Source organism: Anopheles darlingi, chromosome 2, assembly GCF_943734745.1.
Source record: "Anopheles darlingi chromosome 2, idAnoDarlMG_H_01, whole genome shotgun sequence".
In the NCBI taxonomy this organism is placed as follows: domain Eukaryota; kingdom Metazoa; phylum Arthropoda; class Insecta; order Diptera; family Culicidae; genus Anopheles; species Anopheles darlingi.
Genome location: NC_064874.1, coordinates 60,326,057 through 60,349,641, shown reverse-complemented (window position 1 = coordinate 60,349,641; position 23,585 = coordinate 60,326,057). Strand labels below are relative to the sequence as shown.

Here is a 23,585-nt window from a genome sequence, read left to right as displayed (position 1 = left end):
TTTTCGAATCTAGAATACAATTTAAAATAATAATCTCATCCGAGATAAACGATGGCAACAGTTGCATCTATGAAGTCGACAAGAAACAAAACTTGTTTATGGGTTGGCAATTGAGTTGTTTATTTAACTATTTAGCGAACCCACGCAAAGTTTCAGGCGTGCCGGATTGTTTATTAACGAAATAGTCACTTTCCGCTTGTGCCCAAAACATTATACATATGGTTTATGTGCCAATGATAAATGGCAGATGTGAAGAGCCACCGTAAGACAGCCTTTTTCTACAGCCAACTCTAAATTACACCACTGGAAGGATATGAATCTGAGGCTGCGACTATCTCAGGGAAAAGATATTTGAATGCGTTCTTTAAGCTACATCTAGCGCATAATAATGTAAATATTTGATGATAAGAAAATAAACTAAACCAAGCAACTTGCTTCACAGTATCAGTAATGCTCCATCCTATTTCATTTGAACAGGATGACCAAGATGTTAGAACCCTATTAAAAGCTGCTACACACACGATCTCTGCTAAGCTAAGTATCTTTTGTTCGAAATGATAGTTTCGATTTTCTATTTTCTATTTAACTAGGGCCATCAAAATGAAAAAGGACAAGGAAAGAGAAAAACCAAAACTAAATTTGGAGAAGTTGTAAAAAACTTTTAGCTATTCAAAAATGGATGATAATAATGAAGAAGTTCGCTAGATTTTGAGCAAAAAGGAAGAATGCAGCGCAAGCCACCAATCACATTTGTGAAGTTTACGGGGTCGATTCTGTATTAGGTTGTATAGCACTGCAATGGTTCTTCCTACTAGCTTCCGTTCTGGAAATTACGATGTGAAAGATGCACCTGGCTCTGGTCGACCTATCGTTGCAAAAGTTGATGTAATTTTCAAAAAGATTAACTAGAAGGAGATCAACGGCGACAATAATGTACGAAAAAGCTGATGCTGCAAGAAAGGTGAAGCTGAACAAACGGTCCCAAAGCCAGGATTGATGTCGCGAAAGGTTATACTGTGTATTTGGTGGGATTGGGAAGGAATCATCCATTATGAGCCACTCCTGTCTGGCCCAACGTTTGAATCTACTCTTTATTGTCAACAACTCATGAGATTGAGGCAAGCAATCATGGAAAAACGGCCAGAACTGATGAACAAGGTGGGTATCGTCTTGCATCGGGATAACGCTAAACCGCACGTATCTTTGATGACTCTCTAATAACATGAAGAACTTTATAGGGAAGTTTTGATGCATCCATCATATAGCCCTGACCTTGCACCATCAAAAAACCACTTATTTTGTTCGATCCAAAACTCCCTTAATGGAGTAAAGTTGGCTACAAGATAAGCATGTGAAAAATCGGTTAAAGTTCTGCACCGATAAATCACGGAGTTTTTACACGAAAGGAATAATATCGTCAGATGAGAAATGGCAAAAGATGGCCAACCAACAAGGAAAATATATGGTTGAATAAAGTTATTTATAAGTAGTAAAAAAATCACGTGAAGTTTGGTCAGAAATCCGAAAAGACTTTTTCAACCACTCAATATATTGGCCCCGTGAAAAAGAGCACAACAATAAGACAAGCGCATGAGAGGATGGTCAGCGATTTTTCACCTGTTTAATCATTAAACTAGACGATATAAACACGTTGCACTGCGGTGTCAAAAAGTGATCAAAATATCAAGAAGTTTTCTCGTGGTTTTTTCTCAGTTTTCCGAAAGATCTACAAAAATTAAGTCCCGGAAAGCGGTCAGCGGGAGAATTCATGTTCCCGCTTAAGCCGTTTGTTCGGACAAGGCAGGCCAAGGAGTTTATTCAAGTCTTGGGAGGCGGAGGTTCTCTTGCACCTGTGAAGTGGCACCCGTGACAGTGTGTGTGCGAGTGCGTGCGTGTGCATTCCGATCACTTCCGATCCTGCCGAAGATCATCCCCTCCATAAATCTCTTCCTGCTTCCGGTTCGCCTCGCGGAAAGGCTCGGCTCAGCTCGTGATCGAGAGAGGTGTGTCCTGTGTGTGAGGTGTGCGGCTGTGTGAATGGCCCCATCAAAGTTCTGATGACGCTGGCGATCGTCGTTGCAGCAGCATAAAGATGATCTTTGAAGTTATCCCCAAAAATTCAACTGTGTGGCTAATGTGTCGCTGCCTAAACGACCGTGCGTGTGATTGACCGTGACATCGACGAATAACACCCCTCTCCATTCGATCGCCACCTGGCCCGGAAACCGAGTGCTAGTCTCGGGCAACGTAGCCAGATTCCACGATTTCCCGTTAGAAAAAGCCACATCTCGTGGACGCGAAACGAACGAAGAACGGCTCATTTCTGTGCCCCGTGCTTGCGTGCCAACCAACTAGCCAGCCAGCCAGCCAGCCAACCAGTACGAGAACCCGGACCGGTGGATCTAGAGACGAGCGAGGAACGGGCGCAGAGGCAAGGGCGAAGAAAAGGTAAATGTCACGCTAAATGTGTTCTTCATTGTGGGGAGGAATGTTGGGGTGGTTTGTCGCGGAGAATGTCCGATCATCGGCTACTGAAGTGCTACACTTACTCGTCTCCGTTCATCTTCGGCACTCCACCGATGTGGAGATGATTGATTGCGATCGTTCAGTGAGACTGTCCTAGATCGAGAATGCATTTACGATATGAGTTGTGCATAGATCGAAGCAAAGCAGAATCGATTCGCGAACAAGGATCACCATGGAAACAACAGGTAGCTTGAAGCTAGAGCTGGAAAAAAAAGCGCGGGATCGGTTCGCCTGCTACGTTGACAACGTGGACAACGTCATAAAGATTCCTTTCATCAACATCATCCGCCACGATTGTTCCATCTGGCGGCGACATATCAGATATCGTTTCACCTTTACGATCTCTTCTCTTTGGCCTCTGAAATCCGGTCCAACGCCACATTCTCCATTCTGCGTTGATATTTATACGACGCCAAGCGACGCCCGCGGAGAGACACATCAGGAAATGTAAATATAGCCCCATTTCAACCAACCTGTCTTAGAGCGTCTGCCTCGCGCACCTCTACACCGCCGATGCTGACGATGCTGACGATCGGTTATATTTGGTCGTTCCATTCCGGTCGGTGGACTACCGATTTGGTTATTAGGTTTTGCTTCTCTTCGCCTGTTTTTTTTTTAACTCGCTTGACCTTTCCCAATTGGCACGGATTAACCGGCCAAACACTCGTGAGGTCCGCTCGGTGTCATTCCCCGCGGTACACGAACAGGTTGGCTTTCGAGTGAATGGATGGTGACGACGAAGGCGGCGAATCCTGTCCTGTGGTCCGCTTCACTTCATGTACCGACCACATACACACACACACACCTGTAATAAGGTGATCGAGGTGAATGTCACTATGTGGAGAGGACGCGACGTAGCGTACAACGGTTCACGACGCTCTGACCCTCTCCTCCCGCGGTTCCGCGATCCGCATTCGTAGGTCTGGTTTGTTGTCCGGTGGGCAGGTTGCCAGGTAGAGACAGAGAGAGCGAGATAGAACGAGAGAGAAGGTAACAAGATCAGTCAGAGAATGTCACGCGGCCATTCGCGGCCACGGCGCCGTTTGTTGAAAGTTCAGTTCAGATCTCTGGGCACCCCATCTCCTGGGCTAGCGGATACAGTGCGTTCCTTATTTCCGCATCGCCAGCAGGAGATCTTATGAGATCAGCTCAAGAGTCGCTGCATGAATTAAGTTTCCTTGACTATCTTAGAAGGCTGTCGTAGAAGACATCATGGTATTTCTTTGCATGCTGAGGTTTACCCACTTTTATTAACAAATATTCTGAATTGTTGTTTTTTTGGTCAAATAATACATAACAATTTGCAGAATATACAGCAAATGATAATACATCCTCATTTAATCACAGTACTAGCGATCATAAATCGGAATATTCTTGTTTCAAAGCCTCTACATCGACAATCTGAATAATGTCGATCATTTCCACTGGTTTCCGATCGTAGATTTGATGATTTCGACGTATCTCTTTCGAATGAGACGTATCTCTTGAAGTCAAGAAGTACTCCGAGATACATTGTTTCTCGGCTTATAATGCGTCTAGTAGCCATGTATTTAATCGTTTACAGAAACTTTCCACCTCGTCGCCAACTCAACAAAGGATGTTGAGTTGAGTGGTTTCAACGTGCAAGCAAAGTGGTCAACAAACAACTAGCTCATGCCTGAAGCCGCTTGCGAACCTGAAATCACGTTTATCAATCTCGTCTGATAATCCAACTCATAGCTGCTTTGCTTCCGGCAAAAGGGTTACCTACTGTACCCCACTGGGGGCCCTTCGCGCTCACTCTCTCTCTCCCACCCTGTGGCCCACCAGAATCCTCTTTCACCGGCCCTTCCTGGACCTGGAGCGCGCAGTGAAAGATTCATCGAACGAAATGAAAGCCCATTGCGGCGGTCCCCACGAGCCCCTCTCCTTCTCAGTCCACCCCGCCATGCGAGACATTAAAACTAGATCGCGAAGAAAAAGTGACTTCGTAGGCAGTTTCGTTCCCGTTCCTCTGTTGTTTCACCTTGCCACCCTATCCGGCGAACCGTTCGCGGTTGAAGGGCCTCTATAGCTGCTCTGGATGATGATGACTCGCGCTACTGCGCGGCGTCACCGCCGCTACTGTGTTGTACCCCGCTGCTGCTGCTGCTGCTGCTGCCGCTGCTTCAAGCACCTTTGATTAAGGAGGGCTACAAGATGCAGGCGCTAAGAAGATAGACGGATAGAGTGTGCGTGCGTGCGTGCGTGTGTGCGAGAGAGGGAAAGAGGGCAGAATGTAACGGTGACCATAAACCCCATGAGCCACGCCAATGGGCGCGGCAACAGCAGCAGCAGCAGCAGGAACAGCGATGGGCAGTCGCGCGTGTGTAAAGTTCAATGAAATCTATCAAAACGACGCCCCAGAGGCAGGCAGGCAAGCACTTGGGGTACTCTAGGGGAAGGCTGGGGTCTGCGGCCTGGGGCCTAGCCATCTGTGGCCGTTGGTGCGTAGTAATGTTAGGATCGGTCGATGGCCGGTGTAATACGAGCGCAGAGCAACACGTGTAGCTGTGCGAGCGAGAGCGAAAGAGAGTGCGCCTCGTGGGTGCACTATGAGAGAACAACATGTGGTAAGGTGGCCACTTCGTGGTGGGGGCCCCCCAGTTGGTTGACCACCGTAAGCCCAGACCACGAGGGTTTCCCATGGATTGCTGGGACTTTTCTTTTTTTATGTAAAAGCTCTAATCGCTCATCGCTCTGCCCGGGGAATGGCCGGCCCGTTGTGTCGTGAAAATTAGTGTGTTCCGGTTGCCTTTTGCCACCGTCGATCGAGCGATACATAACGGATCATAGTGGTAGGCTGTTCGAGAGGAGGGCGATAGTGATAGAACTGATCGATGCAGCTTAATCAAAAGGAAAGGATGTAGCATTTAAGTAAGTTGACAAGACAACCACAAATGCATTAAACATTAATGTAATAATGCTGTTTTGGGCACTGATTGTTGGCGCAAGAAGTGATCGTAATGGTCATCGCGATTAACCGTCGCGCCGATGGTGAACCTGTTTCTTCGGCGCCTACTCTTCTCTTCATTCCATGTCGGGTGCGCTGGTCCATGGTGTCCCAGGAGAATGTAAGACACGACGTCACACGACGCGACGTAGCGGAACGGCCATCCCGTAACCGTTGGTGGTCGAGCCACGGGGGAAAACGACGGGAGCCAAAGCTTCAGCCAAAGAACGAATAACCGTATCATGTCGATTAAGTACACAACAATCATAATACCGAACGTTGTGCTCTTGTGGTACTCGCTACGCGATCGCGATGAGACACACGGAGGATTTGGGAAGGGATGCGGCGCGCGGATCTCGACGGTGAATGGAATCGAGAGAAAGGTGTGCGTACGTCGCCTCCGAGAGGAGATAGCGAGAGAAAAGATGCAGTAGTCGCACCCAACGGTCGTACACTATGGGCAGGATGGTTCTTGCCTAAATTACGGTGATCGTACACTGCTGAAAAACATACGATTTATTAGCGATCGGTAGTAATTTATTTTGCAAAAATATTGCGTAAAAATTGAATTGAATGTTTATTTTACTTATTCTGATAAATAGTGTTCACAATAATCTCTTCTTATTTGGGTTGTAATTAACTCGCTAGAATAATGAATCTCAAAGAGAAGACGACCGGCATCTCTTTTGTTCTCGGTCCATAAGTTTAGAATATTATCTAATTTTAAATTGGATTTGTGGTCTAGAAACACGCATTTGTTAACAATAGCTCGAAGGGAAAGTTCTGCATTAATCTATCAAAATACTTTTGATCCAAGATTTGACCTTCGTCTGAAGTAATTATATCAAGAGCTACATTCTAGTTATTTCGTCATTAGCATTCTTCGAATTGAATCATTTGAAATTTATTTAACAACTTCTTTATGTAACAGTAGTTTTGAAAAGATTCATTAACTACTGTTACATCATGATAGTAGCCTGGCTAATATCTTTAGAGAGGTTGTACATGATAATCAAATTGATATGATTACAACGATTCCTTGCTTCTATGTTCAATCCAGAGGGATTGCACCATTTTACGTCGATGCAATCGATTGTGCAGCTTGCGTCCACAGTGCATCCCCCACGGGTAGTAAGAGTGATGGCAGGTGGCAGCAACTTCTTCTCAACCGACAACGACTCACGGGAGACGAATAATGATAAACCTCCCGAACGAAGAAAACGGGGAATCGCGAGCGTGAATGTAGAGCGCGTAAGAGCGAGCATCCGAATGCGAGTGAGAACGGGCTCCTCCACGCCACCACGACATTCAGAAGCGCTCATTACACGTGAAGAAGCTAAATCACGGTAGCGCTGTGCCGTGAAAGGTTGCCTTCATCTAGAGTCATCCAGCCAGCAGCAGCAGCAGCAGCAGCGGCGCCCCGTTGTGTGGTGTGGTACACGCGATCGCGAGATCGCGGTGAAAGAGAGAAAGGCCCTTCGAGCGATCTAGCGAGCGAGCGAGCGAACGTGTGGTGGAATCAGAGCGCGGAACGAAGCGCTACGAACCAAGAGCTTTGACCTCTCGGGTAGTGGTGGTTAAGAACCTGCTGGCGGAACGCCAAGAAGTCGGGTGGTAGTCGAAGTGTTCTCGCGCCTGCCTACCAAGCAGGATGGATGAGTAGTAAGATCAAGATGATGATGTAACTGAGATAGATAGAGGGGCGCCTATTGGGAGGTGCTCATCAGCCTCGTTGGCCAGTCTCTGGCCGTCGTGCTCTCTTTGCCTTCGCCTCGCCGTTCCGTTCTCTCGTAGTAGCAGCGACGAAGAGCCGGTCGTTTGCCTTTTAGGTCGGGCCGCGCTGTACCGTTCCTTGGGAGATCGGGTTTGTGGTATTCCCTGAGTTGCAGGTGAGCATTGTGGCCACTACGGCGTGCCCCTGTGCTGGCTTGACGCGTGTGTGATGACGTTGATCGTACTCGGTGACGATCCAGTGTTTGTACGTTCGACTGTGATCGCGAGAATGATTTGATTTTCCAAGATTCTTTGGACAGCCGTTTTGGTTTGTGTTTTAGGAAGGTTGGAATTGTGTTTCCGAGGTTTTTAGCAGCAACAACGAGAAGAATAAAAACTGATCCACTTTGCTTTCTTTCGTCATGTATCGTTGCAGGTAATGAAGTTAGAGGGAGGTAGCATCCACCTGCAGCAGCAGCTTGGTGGCTCATCGATAGCGACCCATCCCAATCTCCTGGACGATAAGCAACAGCAACAGCAGCAAGTGGGCAGCGCGATACAGCACCTAACGCAACTGAACAGTATGAGCATCGAGCTGTGTTTGGTATGCGGTGATCGGGCCTCCGGCCGGCACTATGGTGCAATCAGTTGCGAAGGCTGTAAGGGCTTCTTCAAGCGCTCCATCCGGAAACAGCTCGGATACCAGTGCCGCGGTTCGATGAACTGCGAGGTGACGAAGCACCACCGGAACCGATGCCAGTACTGTCGGCTACAAAAGTGTCTTGCCTGCGGTATGCGCAGTGACTGTAAGTGTAGCCCGCGTGGCGTGGCGCGGAGGCGCAATAGTGCCTCCATCTCTATTTGGAATGACACCTTTCGCTGACAGCAGCAACCTCTTTTCCCGGTGGACTCATTGCAGCGGTACAGCACGAACGGAAGCCGATCGTCGACAAGAAGGATGGTTTGGGTGGTCCAAATCCCAACAGCAAGTACAACCCGCACCGGAACAAGGAGTACCATCACCAGCAGCAACAGCAACAGCAGCATCTGGGCGAGCAGAAATCATCTGCAGCAGCGGCATCGGTGGCCGCAGCAGCGGCGGCAGCTGCAGCAGCCGCCGCTACACCAACCTTCCTCGACTACATACCCGGTCTCACGCTCGCACACTTCACGGCTAACCTGAGCAAACAGGCCGCTGCGAGTAAATCCCCGTCGGCATTATCACTGACTCGTGGTGCCGATGGTCAGCAATCCTCCCAACAGTCCGGTTCCGGCAACCATCCCTTGTCTTCCCTTACCTCGGCTACCTCTGGTGCCGGTAGTGGGTTGACCAATCCGTTCGGTAGTTTGCACTCGCTCAAAACCGAGATCGGAATCGAACGACACCAACAGCAGCAGCAGCAGCAACAACAGCAACAACACCAACATCAGCAGCAGCAACAGCAAGATCTCGTGGTGTCACAGAGTAGTGCAGCGGATTCGATAGCCGCACTCATTGGTCTCAATACGACGGCGGCAGCGGCAGCAGCTGCGGCCATGTCTAGCCACGTCGGAGCGATGGGTAGCGCAGGTTCAGCCGCAGCTTCGCTCTTTGATACCGTCCAGGCAGCAGCTGCAGAAGTGAGTGCCGGAGGTGGTCTCTCGTTGCGGAACCATTCCACTAACACCGGTACATCCGGTGGCTCATCTGTCGGTGGCGGTGGTGGTGGTGGAGCAAACCTTTCCTTCTCCTCGCACGCCATGGACACGAGCGATTCAAACTCGGTAGAGAAAACGCTCATCTGCAGCTCGCTCGAATTCATCCAGAGCCTGGAGCAGGAGCTGAACAGTAATCTGAACAACAACTTTGGCATCAAATCAGAACACAGTAACGGTGGCCGGGATGATGATGAGTGTCTCGGTGGCACTGGCGCTGGGTTCGACTATGGTGGCGAGGGTAATGGTGCTAGGTCGCCCGTGTTGACCGAAAACTGTGTAACGTTCGACATCCAGGTACCGAACGTGCTGCCAAACTATCTCGGTGTGCACTACGTGTGCGAGACCGGTTCCCGGATACTGTTTGCTACCGTACATTGGATGAAGAAGAATCATCTGTTCCAGTTGCTCAGGTGAGAGGATGGTATGATAGAGGGAGAGTTGGATCCTTGACGCTTATTTTGAATGTCCTTTTTTGCAGTGAAAGTTTCCAGGGTGAACTGGTACGTCAGGTGTGGCCTGAGCTGTTCATGATCGGACTGGCACAGAGCAGCGGGCAGCTTTCGTTCAACTCGATCATGCTCGCCTTGATCCAGTACATGAAAACCGTCATCCTCAATAAGAAGTACACCGGTGAGGTGATTAGCTACCTGATGAAGTACATCCTCTTGGTGCAGGAGTTTGTGAACGATCTACAGAAGCTGAATCTAACCGACCAGGAGTATGCCTATCTGCGGCTGCTGTCGATCTTCAATCCTGGTACGCATACGGTGTATTTAATATCAGAACGCAGCGATACTAATACGTCGTCTGTTCCATTGTAGATAACATCCTGCAGGACAATGGCAAGAATCAGCATCTGATCAAGATTCAGGAAATGATTTTGGGTTCGTTCCGCGAGTACTATCGCAGCAAGCAACACGCCCGGTTGGTGAGCAGCGAAAGTGAGGAAAACCTGCGCGCAACGGGCAGCGGTGCTGACGATGAGGAAGATGAGGAAGAGGCCGACCACGAAGACGACGACGAGGACGAATACTACCGAGAGCGCAAACAGCAGCGGCAGCAGCAGCGCAACGCACGACAAGCTCAGCACGAGCAACGGTTGATGAAGCTGCTGCTGAAGCTACCGACACTGCGTGCCCTCAACTCCAAGCGCGATCTAGAGGATTTGTTCTTCAGCAATCTGCTCGGTCAGGTACAGATCGATAGTGTGCTTACGTACGTGCTACAGACGAACGATGGTGCGGTTTCGTTTGCTGCGCTCTTTCAAAAGCAAAATGCCACCAACAACGGTATAGCAATCAGTGGTGGTGGTGGCGGTGGACAGTCAAATCCATCCGCGATGGATAGTGACGAGTGACTTAGTGGAGAAGAGTTGTAAGAGGAGGATTTTTTTCTTCAAGCAAAACCACCGACAGTGCATTACGAACGGGAAAAAAGACTCTTAGGTGTTTGGCCTTAACATGAAGAATGATGGAATTTAAATGGTAAATCACATATCTCTTCCAACGTTTTATGCACAAAACACCAAACTAACAGACAAATTGCAATTAATTTCGTCCTTAGCACACACACGTGTACGTGTGTGTATAGTATTACTAGCGATTTCTTCTTTTCGATTTATAAAAAAACATTGAACATTGAATGGTAGTGATGAAGTACCGAAGTGCCGAAGCGTCCAAAGACAACACGTAAGCACGTGCAGTAGATTGTGGACCCAGTGCGTGAATTATCGAGAAAGGGAGCGATGGCAATCAGCAGGAAACTAGATAGATAGCTGATATTCGGTATTAAGTTAAGTGTTAGATGCAGTAGGTAAGTTCAAAGCTTTTGTACTTGGACGTCGCGGAGGATTAACGAACCGCCAGGAATAGGGGAACATAAGGATTATCTGCCTGATTAACAATCGATTTCTGCCTTTTCTTCCGATTTTCGGCAACCACCAATCGAAACAAAAACCGTACCTGACGAAGGTATTAGTTGTTTAGAAAACGACTTAATCGTTGAGCTTAGTGTGAGGTAAAGTGTTGCGCGTGGCGAATAGGAATCGCACCGACCACAGAGTCGTAGACAATAAGGAAGAGGACGAAACTGCGCGATTCGCAATCGTTTTGCGTAAGAAAATGGGCAATATTTAGCTGTTAAGACGAGCGGGCTTCGAGCTTTTGCCTTCCAGCCGATAAACGTTTGGTCAGGGACCAAGCCCCGCCAGGCTAAACGAGTAACCGAGGAGAGCCCTCGGTTGAGGCGCTCAATGTGTATACACAAACACACCGTACGATAACTACACAGCAAAGGATATCCAAAAGTATTCCAGTAGACGTGTATTCGTCACAGGTAGAGGCATAGAGAATGAAACCAATTTCAAGCGAAGGCATTAAAATAGGATTGACAGAGCATCTCGTTGGACTGTCCGACAGGATACCAAACTCTGGTAGATGTTGCTGGGATACACTTCATTATACTCAGATTTCACACCGTACCATTTTGGGTACACAATAAACGTAAACAGAAACATCGATGTTTGACCATTTGTTCTTCCTTTCCTTCCTCATTTCTTGCAGACCATTTCGATGAAACGGAATGCTTCTCAACAAACAGACGATTGGGTTTAATTTTTCCTAATTGGTTTAGTTATTCGTAGATGGTTCTTAAAACGGAGAATGTTAACCCAACACAAGAACTCGGTTGTCGAGCGGGACAGCGGCAGTTGTCTCTTAGTGGATTTAATTTATAAAATTGGAAACGAGGAACGACCATTTCATCTCTCCTGTAGTACGATTTTGCTTTTGCCTACGTTTCATCTGTTTCCTGTTGCTCATAGATCTGAATGTACGCTTCCGTGAGTGTGATCATCTGTGGCAGAATGTTGGTGACGTGTAGATCCTGCATCTCATACCACTGATTGGTGCTCTTCTGTAGAATATGACACCTGTACGTGCCCGAATTGGGTTCTCCGTCGTGCACGATGTTTGCCACCAGGTTGTACTTGGTGAACGGATGCGTCTTCTTGTTTTCCTCCGTCAAAATGTCACCGAGATCAACGTTCCTTGAGAATGCAAACACAAACATGGCCATGGATCATTTGTATACATCGAATGAATGGTAAGGACTTACTTGACCGGGAAGTTGACAATGGTGGGATTCTTCTCCAGGAAGAAGGTATTCTTCGTAAACCGTTTGATGTAGAGGATCACATACTTGGGCAGGCGCGTGATCTCGAACCGCTTTAGAAAGTTTTCCTTGTACGTCTTGTACTCCTTCTCCGAGATGGAGTTAAACTTGGCCAGCAGCTGGTACAGATTCACCTGCGGGATAATGTTTTCCCGCAGCTCATCAATGAACAGCGGAGTTGCGGGCAGATCGCACGTCAGGTAAAGGAACGTGGACGTTTCCTCCTTCTCCTGATACTCGTCCGTCGCCAACAGCAGCTGCTTCTGCACATCGTCCAGCTCGGTCGGCGGCAACTTACGGGTGTAGATTTTCATCTCACCGAGAAAGCTACGATTGACGACGGACGAGTTCGGTTGCCGATTACCGCGCAGTTGCTTGTGCAGGCTGTGCAAGAACCACGACAGAAACTCGATCGGATCACCCTGCTTGGTGATCTGGAACTGTTTGTTACTCCACAGCACCACCGCCTGTAGCATCTCGTGCGGTGACACGTGCGCCTTAAAGTTACGCGGATTCCACAGCTTCCGCAACAGCTCACCGAATCGCTGCACCAACGTGAACGCCGTATCACCAGGCGGACGCTTGATGTTGGCGTAGTTCTTCTCCATCAAGAAAAAGTCCCGAATCGGTTTCACGTGCGAGAGTGCCTGCAGGATCACGTTGCAGTAATCGTTCGCCTTGATGTTATTCAGTCCCACCACGCCGGGATTGTAGAACGTACCGTCGACCGTTCGCGACTGTTTCACGTCCTCATCATCGAGGTGCCGTATATCGCGCACGGTAAACACCGGATCGAGCACGTACTTGATGTCGTCCAGCGACGAATCAATGATCTCGTAGTTGTCCGGCAAGCAGTAGAACTTGAGCGTGGACAGATTTAGAAACACGTGGTGCGATTCGGCCACCGAGTGCGTGTAGGCGTGCGTGTTCGTTCCGCGGCCCTGGAAGTACTTGCCGCACACCAGACACGCGTACACGTTGATGCGCGTCAGCGACACCGAGCACAGCTTCTCGAAATCGAAATCCAACAGGTGCCGGTTGATCGTGTCCAGGTACGGACACTGTTTCGACCGATCGGTGATGGTCTGTTTCCGCTTGACCACACGGTTCCCTGTCGCATCCTCTTCCTCATCGTCCTCAATATCATCCTCCAACTTTGGCTTCTTCTCCGCCGGGGGCTCTCCCTCTGTAGAGTCGATGTAAACAAAGCATTTTAAGGTTAGTTTTTCTGGTGGGATTCGGGGAGTGTGATTTAAACCGAGCATATGATACCTTTATGAACTACACGTTTCGCTACTGCGGCCATTTCGGATGGAGTAACACGTAAAATGTTATATTTTATCAGTTAAAACACGCTGAGAACGAAAAGAAACCACTTTTCGAGGACGCGGGCCGGCAAAAAATCAAAACACGGAAACCTCAAGTTTGCCGCACATAGGATGCGGCATTTGCGGCTGTTGCGCTCATTTGTCATTTCTACACGAATTATCGCCGCAACTGCCGTAGCGATCGCATCAGCAGCAGGTCTGAAGCGTCCCGTTGGTTCCCGTGTTGGACAAGCCAAAAAGTTGTCCACATCGGTCGTAAGTGCCGCATCCCATGTGCGGCAGGCTAGAGCTGTCAACGTGTTTCTCCCTCTTTTTTCGCACTCTTCTCTCGGTTCGGTTCGGTGCGAGCCAGCGTTGCGGAGGCTCCAAACCAAAACATTAAATTTATCCAGAAGTTGTTCAATTTTCGACCTACTAATTGGAGTGGTGCCTTTGTGCGATGAGCTAGTAGTATGGCAATCATGTAAGCGTACCGTGGAGTGCGTTCAGTAGTGGTGGAACGGAAAAATTCCAAAGGAAACGAGAACGACGATTTTGTGCGGGTGGCGTTGTTGTCACCTCATATTACGAAGAGCGAGTTCCAGCAAGTCCCCGTAGTAAGTGCATGCGTGGCTCAGTTATTTCCTAGAAAGGTCCCGTGATACGCTGAGTGCGGTGTTCCAGGATGAATCAGTGTCTGAGTCAGCCTCTTTGTTAGTGATCTTCTTGCTGGTGGTTCCGCGAAAGAAGTGATCCCGATAGCCCGAAGTTATGTGATATCGACCACCACCACCACCGTTGTCGCCGTGGTTTAAACCGTGTTCCGGAGTGAATGTAAAGCTGAGGCCCTACCTTCTTTTCCTCTCCACCACTCGACCACAGGTTAGCGATATGTGTCGCGGGCACAGCGAGTGAGTGATAAGGAACGCCGTCGCCGTCGCCGTCACCGGAAGTGAAAAGTTCCGAGTTCATCGCATCCTTCGGCTTTTGTTGAAGGCAGTTCGTGTCTGTATCTGTGTTTGTGTGTGCTTGTATGTGCGTCAGCTACTGAGAGGTCACAATGGTGTCCATTATTAAGAACCAGCTGCTGAAACATCTTTCACGGTAAGAATCGTACCCGGGAAGGCCAACACCTTCCCCCCAGCAGGACCAGGACCAGCCCACTTTCCACCCTTCGTGAAGGTCACACAACACGAACGAGTTTTGCCAACAGCTGTTACGCTTTGTGTACGATAATGAATGTCGTTTAACACCCCCATCCCCCACCCTCATCCAACGAGCATTGACACCTCATGCAGTAGTGGACCGCAAGGATTCTAATTAGGTCGATCGCCTACAACGCAACGCGGTCCAGTCGGAGTGTCCTTCGGCTCATCGATAAGAGCCATCGACGTAACGGAGGTTTTTGGGAAGCTTGCCAATATACACCTCCCCCACACACGCACCAATCACCAATACCGGGAGAGGGTGGTCTACCACCCACCATCCACCCTGCGCGATGCCAAATCGTGTCGCATTACGACATTTCGATCCTTCGAACCCTGGGAGGAAAATTGGACCATCGCGTGGTGTAGGGACTGGTCTCGTACCGGTGCCCGTCGTGCCCAGTTAATTTGTTACTGTCCCAGTAAAACCCGCCGGAAACATATCTCCCTCCGGTGGCCAGTAGACGAACGGGATGTTCACCGTGCCGTCTGTTTGCATGTCATTTAAATGTAAATTAATTTGTTGGCTATCCTTTGTTTCAGCACCACCTCTCTTTCACGTTCGCACTGAAGACTGTGTGTATTCCGTTCGGAAAGGCCACCACGGGTCTCTTGTAACCACCACTGATGTCGATACCGGTTGGCGGATCCTTGGGCCCAAGGTGTCCCCCACCCGTTTTACGCCAATAAAGCACCGCGTGACGTGTTCGGAAGAAAAGGTTAAGAAAATATGAAACGAGCACAAACATGAAAGCCCCACGGACAGCAAGGAACGGGCAGAGAATGGCATTGAAGGGGCGGGCATCGTGTGCCTGAAGATGTACCGCTTCCGGTACGCGGAACGCAAAGGAAACAACGAACGCGAAAAGCCTTCTTTTTCTTTCCCAATTCGTCGACGGTTCCGAAACGGTCGGTCACCGGTTTACGTTCTCTGCGTTAAGGAAGCGGAAGGGGAGGGGCACACTTCAACACACGGTGGCAACTCCTCCGGGGCTCACGGGGACGGTGAACGGTTGAACCATGCCGCATACACCCTGGAGGGATGTAGGATCCTCATATTTTATCCATGCTTTTATGGAAACAAAATTAAATGGCACTCCAGCGGCAGCGACGGTGGCGGTGCGACATCCGGTAGCGCGGTGCGGGCACCGGACCGGATTGCTCTTATCGCTTATGCCACCCTTGATCGGGTGTGTGCCTGTGTGTGTGTGCGCGCACCTGTGCGAATGCATCTCGTCTCCCTTGACTCGTCGCTTGTCGTACCGAGTGCCGTGAATCCGAAACTGGTGCCCTCGGTCGGTCGGTACCATATGGCACTGTGCGCGGCCAGCGAGGTCGCACACTTCGATCGGTGTGACTTCCGTCGTATCGCGTGCTGCTAGCGGCAATGGCCCACTACGTTCACGCCACGGTCGCCAAGGCTACTAGAAACACTTGGAAATAAAACAGAAAAGTATAAACGCTTCGACAGTAATGAAATTAGTGTTCCCGGGAGCCGTCCGCGCGGGAGTGTGGTGGTGTCGGGGAGTTTTCACAAATTTCCTAAAGTATTTTTCCATTCACACTCTTCTCAGCCATCTCCAGCTCACCTGCCGGTGCCTGGTGCCTTGTGGTGGTGTTTGAGTGTGGCATGGCTGGATGATAATTTTATCGCGCGCTGTTCGTGTGATGCGCGGCTTTGCTTTTTGATAAACGTGGCGAAGGATTGATTACAAATTATGTCACGTCTATTGTGGAGCGCGCGCCAGGCGTTTAAACTGGAGCGTCTTCCAGCTCGCTGAACGCCGTAATCGGAAGCTGGAAGCCCTGAAGCCACACACCATACAATTATGATACTCGGCGCATTGTTATGTGCCTGCTGCTGCTGCTGCTGCTGCTTCTTGAACATACCATTACCTACCTTAACATTGTTGCTGGATCAATTATTATGGCCAATCGTGCGATGCTCCTTTCAACGGATAGATGATCCTAGGGACCACAAGGGAGCATACAATGTCGTTAATTCTTGTTTGTTATCAGCAGCAGCAGCAGCAGCAGCAGCAACAACACTGCTGGCATCTGTTTTCGAACGGAAGAGCCACAAGACGAGATGAGGAAGAGAAATAATAGTACGCCTGGTCGGGTAATGTTTTCTAGCTGCATCATAGTATATCCTTCGCTTGAAGTGAATCAACAAAACACAATCCGATCCAATGGATGTACGATGCAATGCACTCAGTGCCAGTCTCGTGACATCTTCCAGTGTGGCCGGATTTGTAACCCTATTTTCGCCGAAACGCTAGTCATGGGACAATCTACTCTACAGCGTTCAGTGCACGCAACTGCTTTACCGCCAGTCTGTTATCTCGCAGTTGGTAAACATTCCGGCGCTGCTTTCTCATCTTATCACACCTTGATGACGACGAGGGAGAGGGAGAGAAAGAGAGATAGAGAGAGAGAGAGAGAGAGAGAGAGAGAGAGAGAGAGAGAGAGAGAGAGAGATGTGGGATATTTTTGTTTGCCGGAAATTATGTTTGTCCCACACTAGGCACCTCTACAATCGGCGGACTGGTGGTTATGGTCGTTACATTGCTTCATCGCATCGCAGCAAACAGCGCTTGTGCACCGGACGATGGATTACCGATTGCCAACGCGATCGTTTCAATCGGCCTGACGGTCACTGATGGTGATAAGAGCATAACCCTGTCTGCCCATCTACCGATAGACTAGGCGCACTTCCCGAAACTGGCTCAAGGGAACCCGTAACGATTATTTCGGACCCGGCGTGCCGAATTGCGTCACTGGTTGTTTGCTAACGACCGATTTTTTTTCAAGAGCATTCAAAAGCACGTCGTCTCGGAAACGGCGATTTCCAGCGCTTGCTTGGTGTGGATCCACTGCAGCAGCAGTAGCAGGAACAGCAGCTTGAGCATCAAAAACCAAAAAAAGAACAAACTTCATTCCACGGATCCCTGTGATATGGGAGGAAAGAAATGGAGTAACTTTGTTGAGGACTCTGTTGTCTGGAAATAGAGAGAGAGAAGTGCTTCCGATTGATAAATGGTTGTGAGAAGTTTTACCACCAACACCGAGCGCGCTCGCCCCCACCCCCCTTTTTGGTCAGTGCAATAAATCTACGCTATCGTCGTCGTCTGTCGGGTCCGGGTGTGTTTTGCCAAGAAAGTAAACTCATTTAACCGACCAACCGGTCCGGTGAACTTTTTTTTTTCTAGCGTAACTTGCGTCCTTGCAGTGGCCAGGTGCGGTGGCGTAGGTTAGCTGCTGCCGGTGTGTTACATGGTGCATTTTGTTGAACCCTTCGAGTGGTAGCGCATCGGTTGCTGCCCCCCATATGGGGATGGAAGAACTCGCGCTCTTGGAGACCTCTCACAGCAAACAGTTTTGCCTGACCGACAGCAGCAGCTATGACGTGGATGAATTGTAGGTGTTTTTGCTTGAGTTAAAACACATTTTTTCAGATCTCACTTTGCTTGTCCTTCCTATATATGTATCAAGGGTTTGCAAGCATGGTGACGGGGGACCTTCAGCGTCCGTCGGAATGGCATTACAGGAGGAGGAGAAAAAAAACAAAACCATTCTACACGAAAACAGAAACTGTGCTTTTGCAGGACGGCACTCCAAAAGCATGTTTCTGTTGTTTGCCTGATAGTTTGCAGACACGTTCAGCTTCAAGTACGCGGCAGCACTCATTAAGCTGCCCATGCCACCTACCACCACCGCCTATGGGTTGGTCCTGTCCCGGTGGACGACTCTACGGAGAGAGAAAGAGAAATGAAATATGTTACTGGCATGACTGGCGGTAACAGCTTCTCAGCATGAATGCACTGCAGGGAAGGTAATGGTACTGGTAATGGGGGTGACTGGTTAATTAGGGCGATAACTTAAGTGTGAACCATTCTCAACGCCAACAACAGAATAGTTGCTAATGGAAACTATGCTGAAGTTGCTAAGATTCCGGGGACCAACACAAAAAAAAACATCCAGCAAACCCGTTCCTAACCCGTTGGATGCGTATTTAAAAATCATGTTTCTATTACCTGCTGTATAGTTGAATGCAGAAATCTAGCTCGTTACGTAGACACCCTTTATCATCGCTATTCGTATCGACTCATCCTTTTTCTGAAACTGAATATCTCGACAAGCTCTGGGATGTTATTATTGCTCCGCTTCAACCGATGCAAATATTTATTCTGAAACGAAACGAAAAAACAACACCAGAACTAGCGGAGCGTGTCAATACATTGCGTTTGTCTTCTCGATATCGATCTTTGATGTGTGGAACCTAGACGTGACCACACGTATCATCGATTCTTCGATGCCCGAACTTGGGTGCATCAATGCATTCATAATTTTGTCATCTTTTTCCAATCCATGAAAGCATATGTCATATGTTATCTTATCAGTGAATCATGTTCACAAGAACCGAAACAAGGGTTTCAGATGATTTCTTATTTTTTTGATTTTGATGAAATAAACATTCGTTATGCATACTTAACACGAGGCCCATTACTGCATTCCTCAAGCGATAAAAACAAATCTGGCACAATTACTACAGGATAAACATTTACTAGAAGTATTGTGCTGTATTTGAAAGCTAACTGACAACTTTCCGTTCTTACCTTAGCTTAGCATCCAAAGTGAACTATGTTTCAATACATACCACGTACTGTATATTGAAAAAGCTCATTTCGAGCTACTCATGGTAATCGTACGAAATACTGAAAAAAACATTGTTTCAAATTCTGGTATTTACCCACTTCACAGTTAAGTACCACGGGGGACCATGTTGTTCTATCGTCTCAAGGATCACTTCTAGTCGTTTTTTTTTATTTCACCAACACAAAGTGCACCATATGCCTTTCTGCAGAATGCGATGCAATCGTCTTGATACGGACGAAGGTCACCCAAAAAATGTCCAGCATATGCACAGCCGGAATGTCCGGACATTGTGTGCGCCAGGGCGTTACCATCAACAAAAGAGTTATCTTCCCGTTCTCTCCCACTTTCCAAGTGTAGATGATGCATAAATATTTGATTGGGAAATTTTCACACCCACACCTTACACTCCCGTCTGTCGCCGTAATCGGGGTAGAGCACCCAATGACAGTGCTTAGGAAGCGAGAAAACTGCCATAAATTATTCCCGCGACCATTGTGCTAAGCGGATCAAGTGGGAAACGGATCCCATTTGCACATCATAAATAATCGTTTCCGACATAACGTCCCGGAATTCCCCATTCGGCAGAGGTTGCGGTAATCCTTTTTGCATCTGATTTCCATCGACTCCTGTATCGAGACAAGGCACTGCACCGTCGACCGTAGCCGCCATCACCATCCGTATGGTAGGTGAATTGTAATTAATGTGTGTTTTATGTGAAGGAAAAATGAATTACCCTTTTCCCCCGCGCTTTCCTCCAAAGTCTGATTGATTGGAATGTAAACCTTGGAAAGGCAAAAAAACGAAGACGAGTGATGGCGAATTGGCGAGTGGAAAATGGCCACTTTTCCACTCCGTGCCCATTTGCAAAAGCCATTTTCCAGTGCGAAACGCGAAACGGGAACGCATAATTCGTTGGACTGGCCGACCGATCACGAAGCGAGCACGTGCTGGAACGTGCATCATCGTCCTTCGCGGCAGGGCAGACACCCGGCGACTGTTATTGGGTGCGATAGTTGTGAACCGCGCATATGCATAGTTATGATGATGATGGGTGGACGGTCCAGGGGAAATCTATCGTCCGCCACCTTGCGCAAGGGAAACAGATAGAGCAGCGTGGAGCACGTGCACGGAATGTCTGTGGCACAGAGACGCTGATTGTAAATGAGGGTGAGTCGCGAAGAAAGGACGCGATGAAAGGACGAATAGAGTATCGATCACACTGCTGCTGCTTCTGGCTGTTAGCTCGAGGAAAAGGACGTGCTTAGCTTTAAGCGGAAGCGCAAGCCATCCAACGGGGCAAGCAGGGCTCATCTCGGGGCTTAGCGAACGCACTGGCAGCAACAGCATCAGCAGCACTCGGGCTGAATACATAAATAATGAAATGAAATTTATTTCCACCCAACTACGCTGCCAAACGATGAGTCTCCCGATGAGGAGCAGCAGTGGAAGCGGCAGCGAAACATTAACGATGTTCGGTAGTGTTCCAGCTCCAGCCGACTACTCGTCCATCCTCCGCGACGGGATATGACCGATGTGGCCGAGAGGAAGTTCACGTCGCCACATCGTTACATCCATCGCCATCGGAACGCTGCTCCTGCTAAGGATGTCTGCCTGGTTGGTGCCCGGGGCGAGCTGCTGCTGATTATTATTTCATTTGATGGGAACTGATCCCACCGAGGGCGACCGTCCAGCAACGCACACCTAGCTCGAAGCAATCAAGGACACCGTGCGCCTCCGATGGAAAGGACCGGCAGCATCCACTGTACCCGATGTAGATAACCGACTAATGACCCTGGAGGGAGGGCCCGCAAGGATCAAGTATTTTTTTGATCCGTTTGCAAACTACTTCAATCTACGCTCGCATCTCTCATGGCTGCAACTAATTAATGAAGTCACCAACGAAGGCAGCTGATGAGAGGGTGCTTCTAGCGATTGGCGTTCGATTTTAACTTTGTGCCCGGGCATGTAAACGAGGCAGCTTTGCACTTCAGCATAGATCACCTTCCTGAGTGGCTCGACACAAGTCATCCGTCGTAAAACACGGATGTGTCCCGTTGGAGATAGCAAAGGATCTCTATCGAAAGCATTACGGCGGTCTGTTTGGCTGAAACTATCATCCGCGGCCCGGTTTGCTTGCTTCGGTTTCGCACGCATTTCTTATGCATGACGTGCTTAATAATAGCTCGCACATCATATCACAACGTACGGATGCGCCCAGCAGTATGTCATGTGGTGTGGTATGGGATTTTGTGCAGACGTTCCGGTGGACCGTTCGCAGTGCATCGTAAATGGCATTGTGTCATGGCTTCCTTTCAAGATTAGAAATTCATACGAAAGAGTACCTCGCATGGTTCGTTGGTTAAGACGTTGCCGTTCACATTCATCGAGGGGTCGCATATATAGGGGTCGCTGTAAAGGTTTTGTCTCCGGTAAGTTGTTCTTTCTCTCCAAGTTCTATACGGACATGTACGTGGTTTTTACGTTAGGTGAATGCATTGCGGTGCTGGCCTACTTGGCAAACTAGTACATTACGGTTGTCCGAGTTTCCCTGAAGTCTGTTCGATCGATCGAGGAATTAAGATGAGTGGTAGGAACTGTGCAATGATTAGATAATGGAACAAATGGAATTTCTCAGTACTATAGAGGTAGATATCTATGTTACAAACGTTATTCTCACAGTATCTTCATTTTATTTTTTCATTGATTATGCTTAGTTGATCTTCTGGTAGACCATGGTAAGCCTTTTAATATATGAACGATCAACATGGACCGATGAGTACCATCGTTATATCATTATATTCAGAAACTGGCCCATGCACAATAATTTTTACAGTAAAAAAAAATAAATATACTTGTCTTTAATGTTATACTTATAAAAAGAATATTAATTTCTTAACATGTTCCATTTCAATACATTGCAATAGATACCCCTGCACGACAGATTAAGTGAATCCCCCCTTGCCATTTGTATGGCCGTTTCTGTCATTTCTTACAAAAACCACCGCTCTAAAGTAATAAGGACCAGGCCTTATTAAAAAAAAACTTCTTTTACCACGGAACTGTAGCTACGTCTACACCCTACGCTGTAAATCTGCTTATGATTGATCAATGCCCACTCAAATCATCATCTCCTAAAGGTCAGACTTCTTGCGTGACGATTCAGCTCAATCGATATCGTGCTAGGGAGGCTGCTGCAACTGACACATCTTTTAAGGAACCGCCAGCCGTCTGGTGATGATGGTTGACCACCAAGTCGTTTGCGTTGGGCCCTGTTCCCACTGTATGTATGTGTGTGCAAGAAAAGAAGAGAGATAGGGCGTACTAAAAAGGATAGCCCGGAAGGTTTCACCTTCCCGTTCGCGAGAAGCAGATGAAAAACTGGGTGACACTGGGTAGCGGGGAAGCTATTTTCCCGGTTGGTGCTCGCGGGCTTTCCAGGATGAAAAAGTCACACTCCGGTCACGGACGCAGGATCAGGGCTTAATTGAATTCCTCTCCGTAATACCGTTCTACCTGTTGACCAGTGCAGACGCCCGGCGCCCGTATCCAGACCGGCGGCATCCTCGACCTGGCAGAGGAAAACAGGATGCGAATGAGCCCAGCTACTGACTCCGCCATTTGTCCTGCTAGTTGCACAAGTTTGTGCCTGTGCTTTTAATACAAAACTTTGCCAACTTCTCTGGGGGCTTTGGGGGGTAATTGTGCGCCTGACGCAAAAGGCTACATTACGCGGTGGGGTGGGCACAGCGATGTACGCCGGTGACATTTTAATTTGACTTCACGGCGGCTTCATGGGAAATTGTAATATCTCTTCCAGTGGTTCTTCGTGGACATTTACTCGCCTCTTCCCTGATCCAGTACTGGCCACACAGCACCATTCTGCCCAAGCTACATTCACTATATCCACGTGCGTATGTGTGTCGCTTGCCTGGTGCAGGAAGGATATCCCAATCCAAAGCTTGGTGCCAAAATTCGTTGGAAATCTAATTTGTCCATCGTCACCAAGGTGGTAAATTGCTTTCAACCAAATCTTTCTCTTCTCAGGACGGGTATAAGCACAACCCGGGACTCGGTTGGAAGGTGTAAATGATTCTCCCGAGGCTCGCTGCCCTGCTCTAATGTCTCTTTCGTGAATTCAGCTTGGCTGAGGGGCTGGTTTTGTGGGTTTGTGAGACGATGCGACGCCTATTGGACTAATGAGCTCCCGTGATAATTTCCATGATTGCATTTTCGGTCTCACTGGCAACCGAGACAAGGCAAGGTTTGCATTTATATTCTCCTCCCCCATCCCCCACCGACCCAAGGGGATGAGGGGATGATTTATGCTTATCATGA

At 48.5% G+C, this 23,585-nt stretch overlaps 3 protein-coding genes across 6 annotated transcripts in view; 2 read left to right on the top strand and 1 right to left on the bottom strand.

Moving 5' to 3' along the window:
- The first annotated feature begins 1,685 nt into the window (after positions 1-1,685).
- LOC125959806 (nuclear hormone receptor HR78) lies at positions 1,686-11,265 on the top strand. Of its 3 annotated transcripts, none has more exons than XM_049692755.1 (5): positions 1,686-2,448; positions 7,647-8,016; positions 8,130-9,318; positions 9,387-9,664; positions 9,730-11,265. In XM_049692755.1, exons 2-5 carry the CDS (start codon positions 7,650-7,652, stop codon positions 10,263-10,265), a joined length of 2,370 nt encoding a protein of 789 aa, XP_049548712.1. In that variant the 5' UTR covers positions 1,686-2,448; positions 7,647-7,649; the 3' UTR covers positions 10,266-11,265. The 3 variants fall into 3 exon arrangements, with proteins under 3 accessions (XP_049548712.1, XP_049548714.1, XP_049548713.1); XM_049692757.1 differs by lacking the exon at positions 1,686-2,448 and adding an exon at positions 5,208-5,421; XM_049692756.1 differs by lacking the exon at positions 1,686-2,448 and adding an exon at positions 7,339-7,555.
- Positions 11,266-11,419: 154 nt separating this feature from the next.
- LOC125959812 (U4/U6.U5 tri-snRNP-associated protein 2) lies at positions 11,420-13,465 on the bottom strand. The gene is made up of 3 exons (XM_049692763.1): positions 13,352-13,465; positions 12,023-13,265; positions 11,420-11,954 (listed from the first exon to the last, which is right to left on the bottom strand). Exons 1-3 carry the CDS (start codon positions 13,383-13,385, stop codon positions 11,699-11,701), a joined length of 1,533 nt encoding a protein of 510 aa, XP_049548720.1. The 5' UTR covers positions 13,386-13,465; the 3' UTR covers positions 11,420-11,698.
- A 280-nt stretch (positions 13,466-13,745) lies between these two features.
- LOC125959800 (UHRF1-binding protein 1-like) overlaps positions 13,746-23,585 on the top strand; it is a 25,984-nt gene continuing 16,144 nt past the window's right edge. For both annotated transcript variants that reach the window (XM_049692742.1, XM_049692743.1), the window contains exon 1: positions 13,746-14,490. In XM_049692742.1, the coding sequence (XP_049548699.1) occupies positions 14,447-14,490 (44 nt within the window). In that variant the 5' untranslated portion in view covers positions 13,746-14,446. The remainder of the gene's footprint in view (positions 14,491-23,585) is intronic.

Bases quoted from the DNA above. Each gene is read 5' to 3' on its own strand.
- LOC125959806 (XM_049692755.1), top strand. From the start codon at position 7,650: ATGAAGTTAGAGGGAGGTAGCATCCACCTGCAGCAGCAGCTTGGTGGC. The intron at 8,017-8,129 runs GTAAGTGTAGCC...GACTCATTGCAG, and splicing joins CTGCGGTATGCGCAGTGACT to CGGTACAGCACGAACGGAAG. The intron at 9,319-9,386 runs GTGAGAGGATGG...CCTTTTTTGCAG, and splicing joins CATCTGTTCCAGTTGCTCAG to TGAAAGTTTCCAGGGTGAAC.
- LOC125959812 (XM_049692763.1), bottom strand. From the start codon at position 13,385: ATGGCCGCAGTAGCGAAACGTGTAGTTCATAAAG. The intron at 13,266-13,351 runs GTATCATATGCT...TCGACTCTACAG, and splicing joins GAAACGTGTAGTTCATAAAG to AGGGAGAGCCCCCGGCGGAG. The intron at 11,955-12,022 runs GTAAGTCCTTAC...TGCATTCTCAAG, and splicing joins ATTGTCAACTTCCCGGTCAA to GAACGTTGATCTCGGTGACA.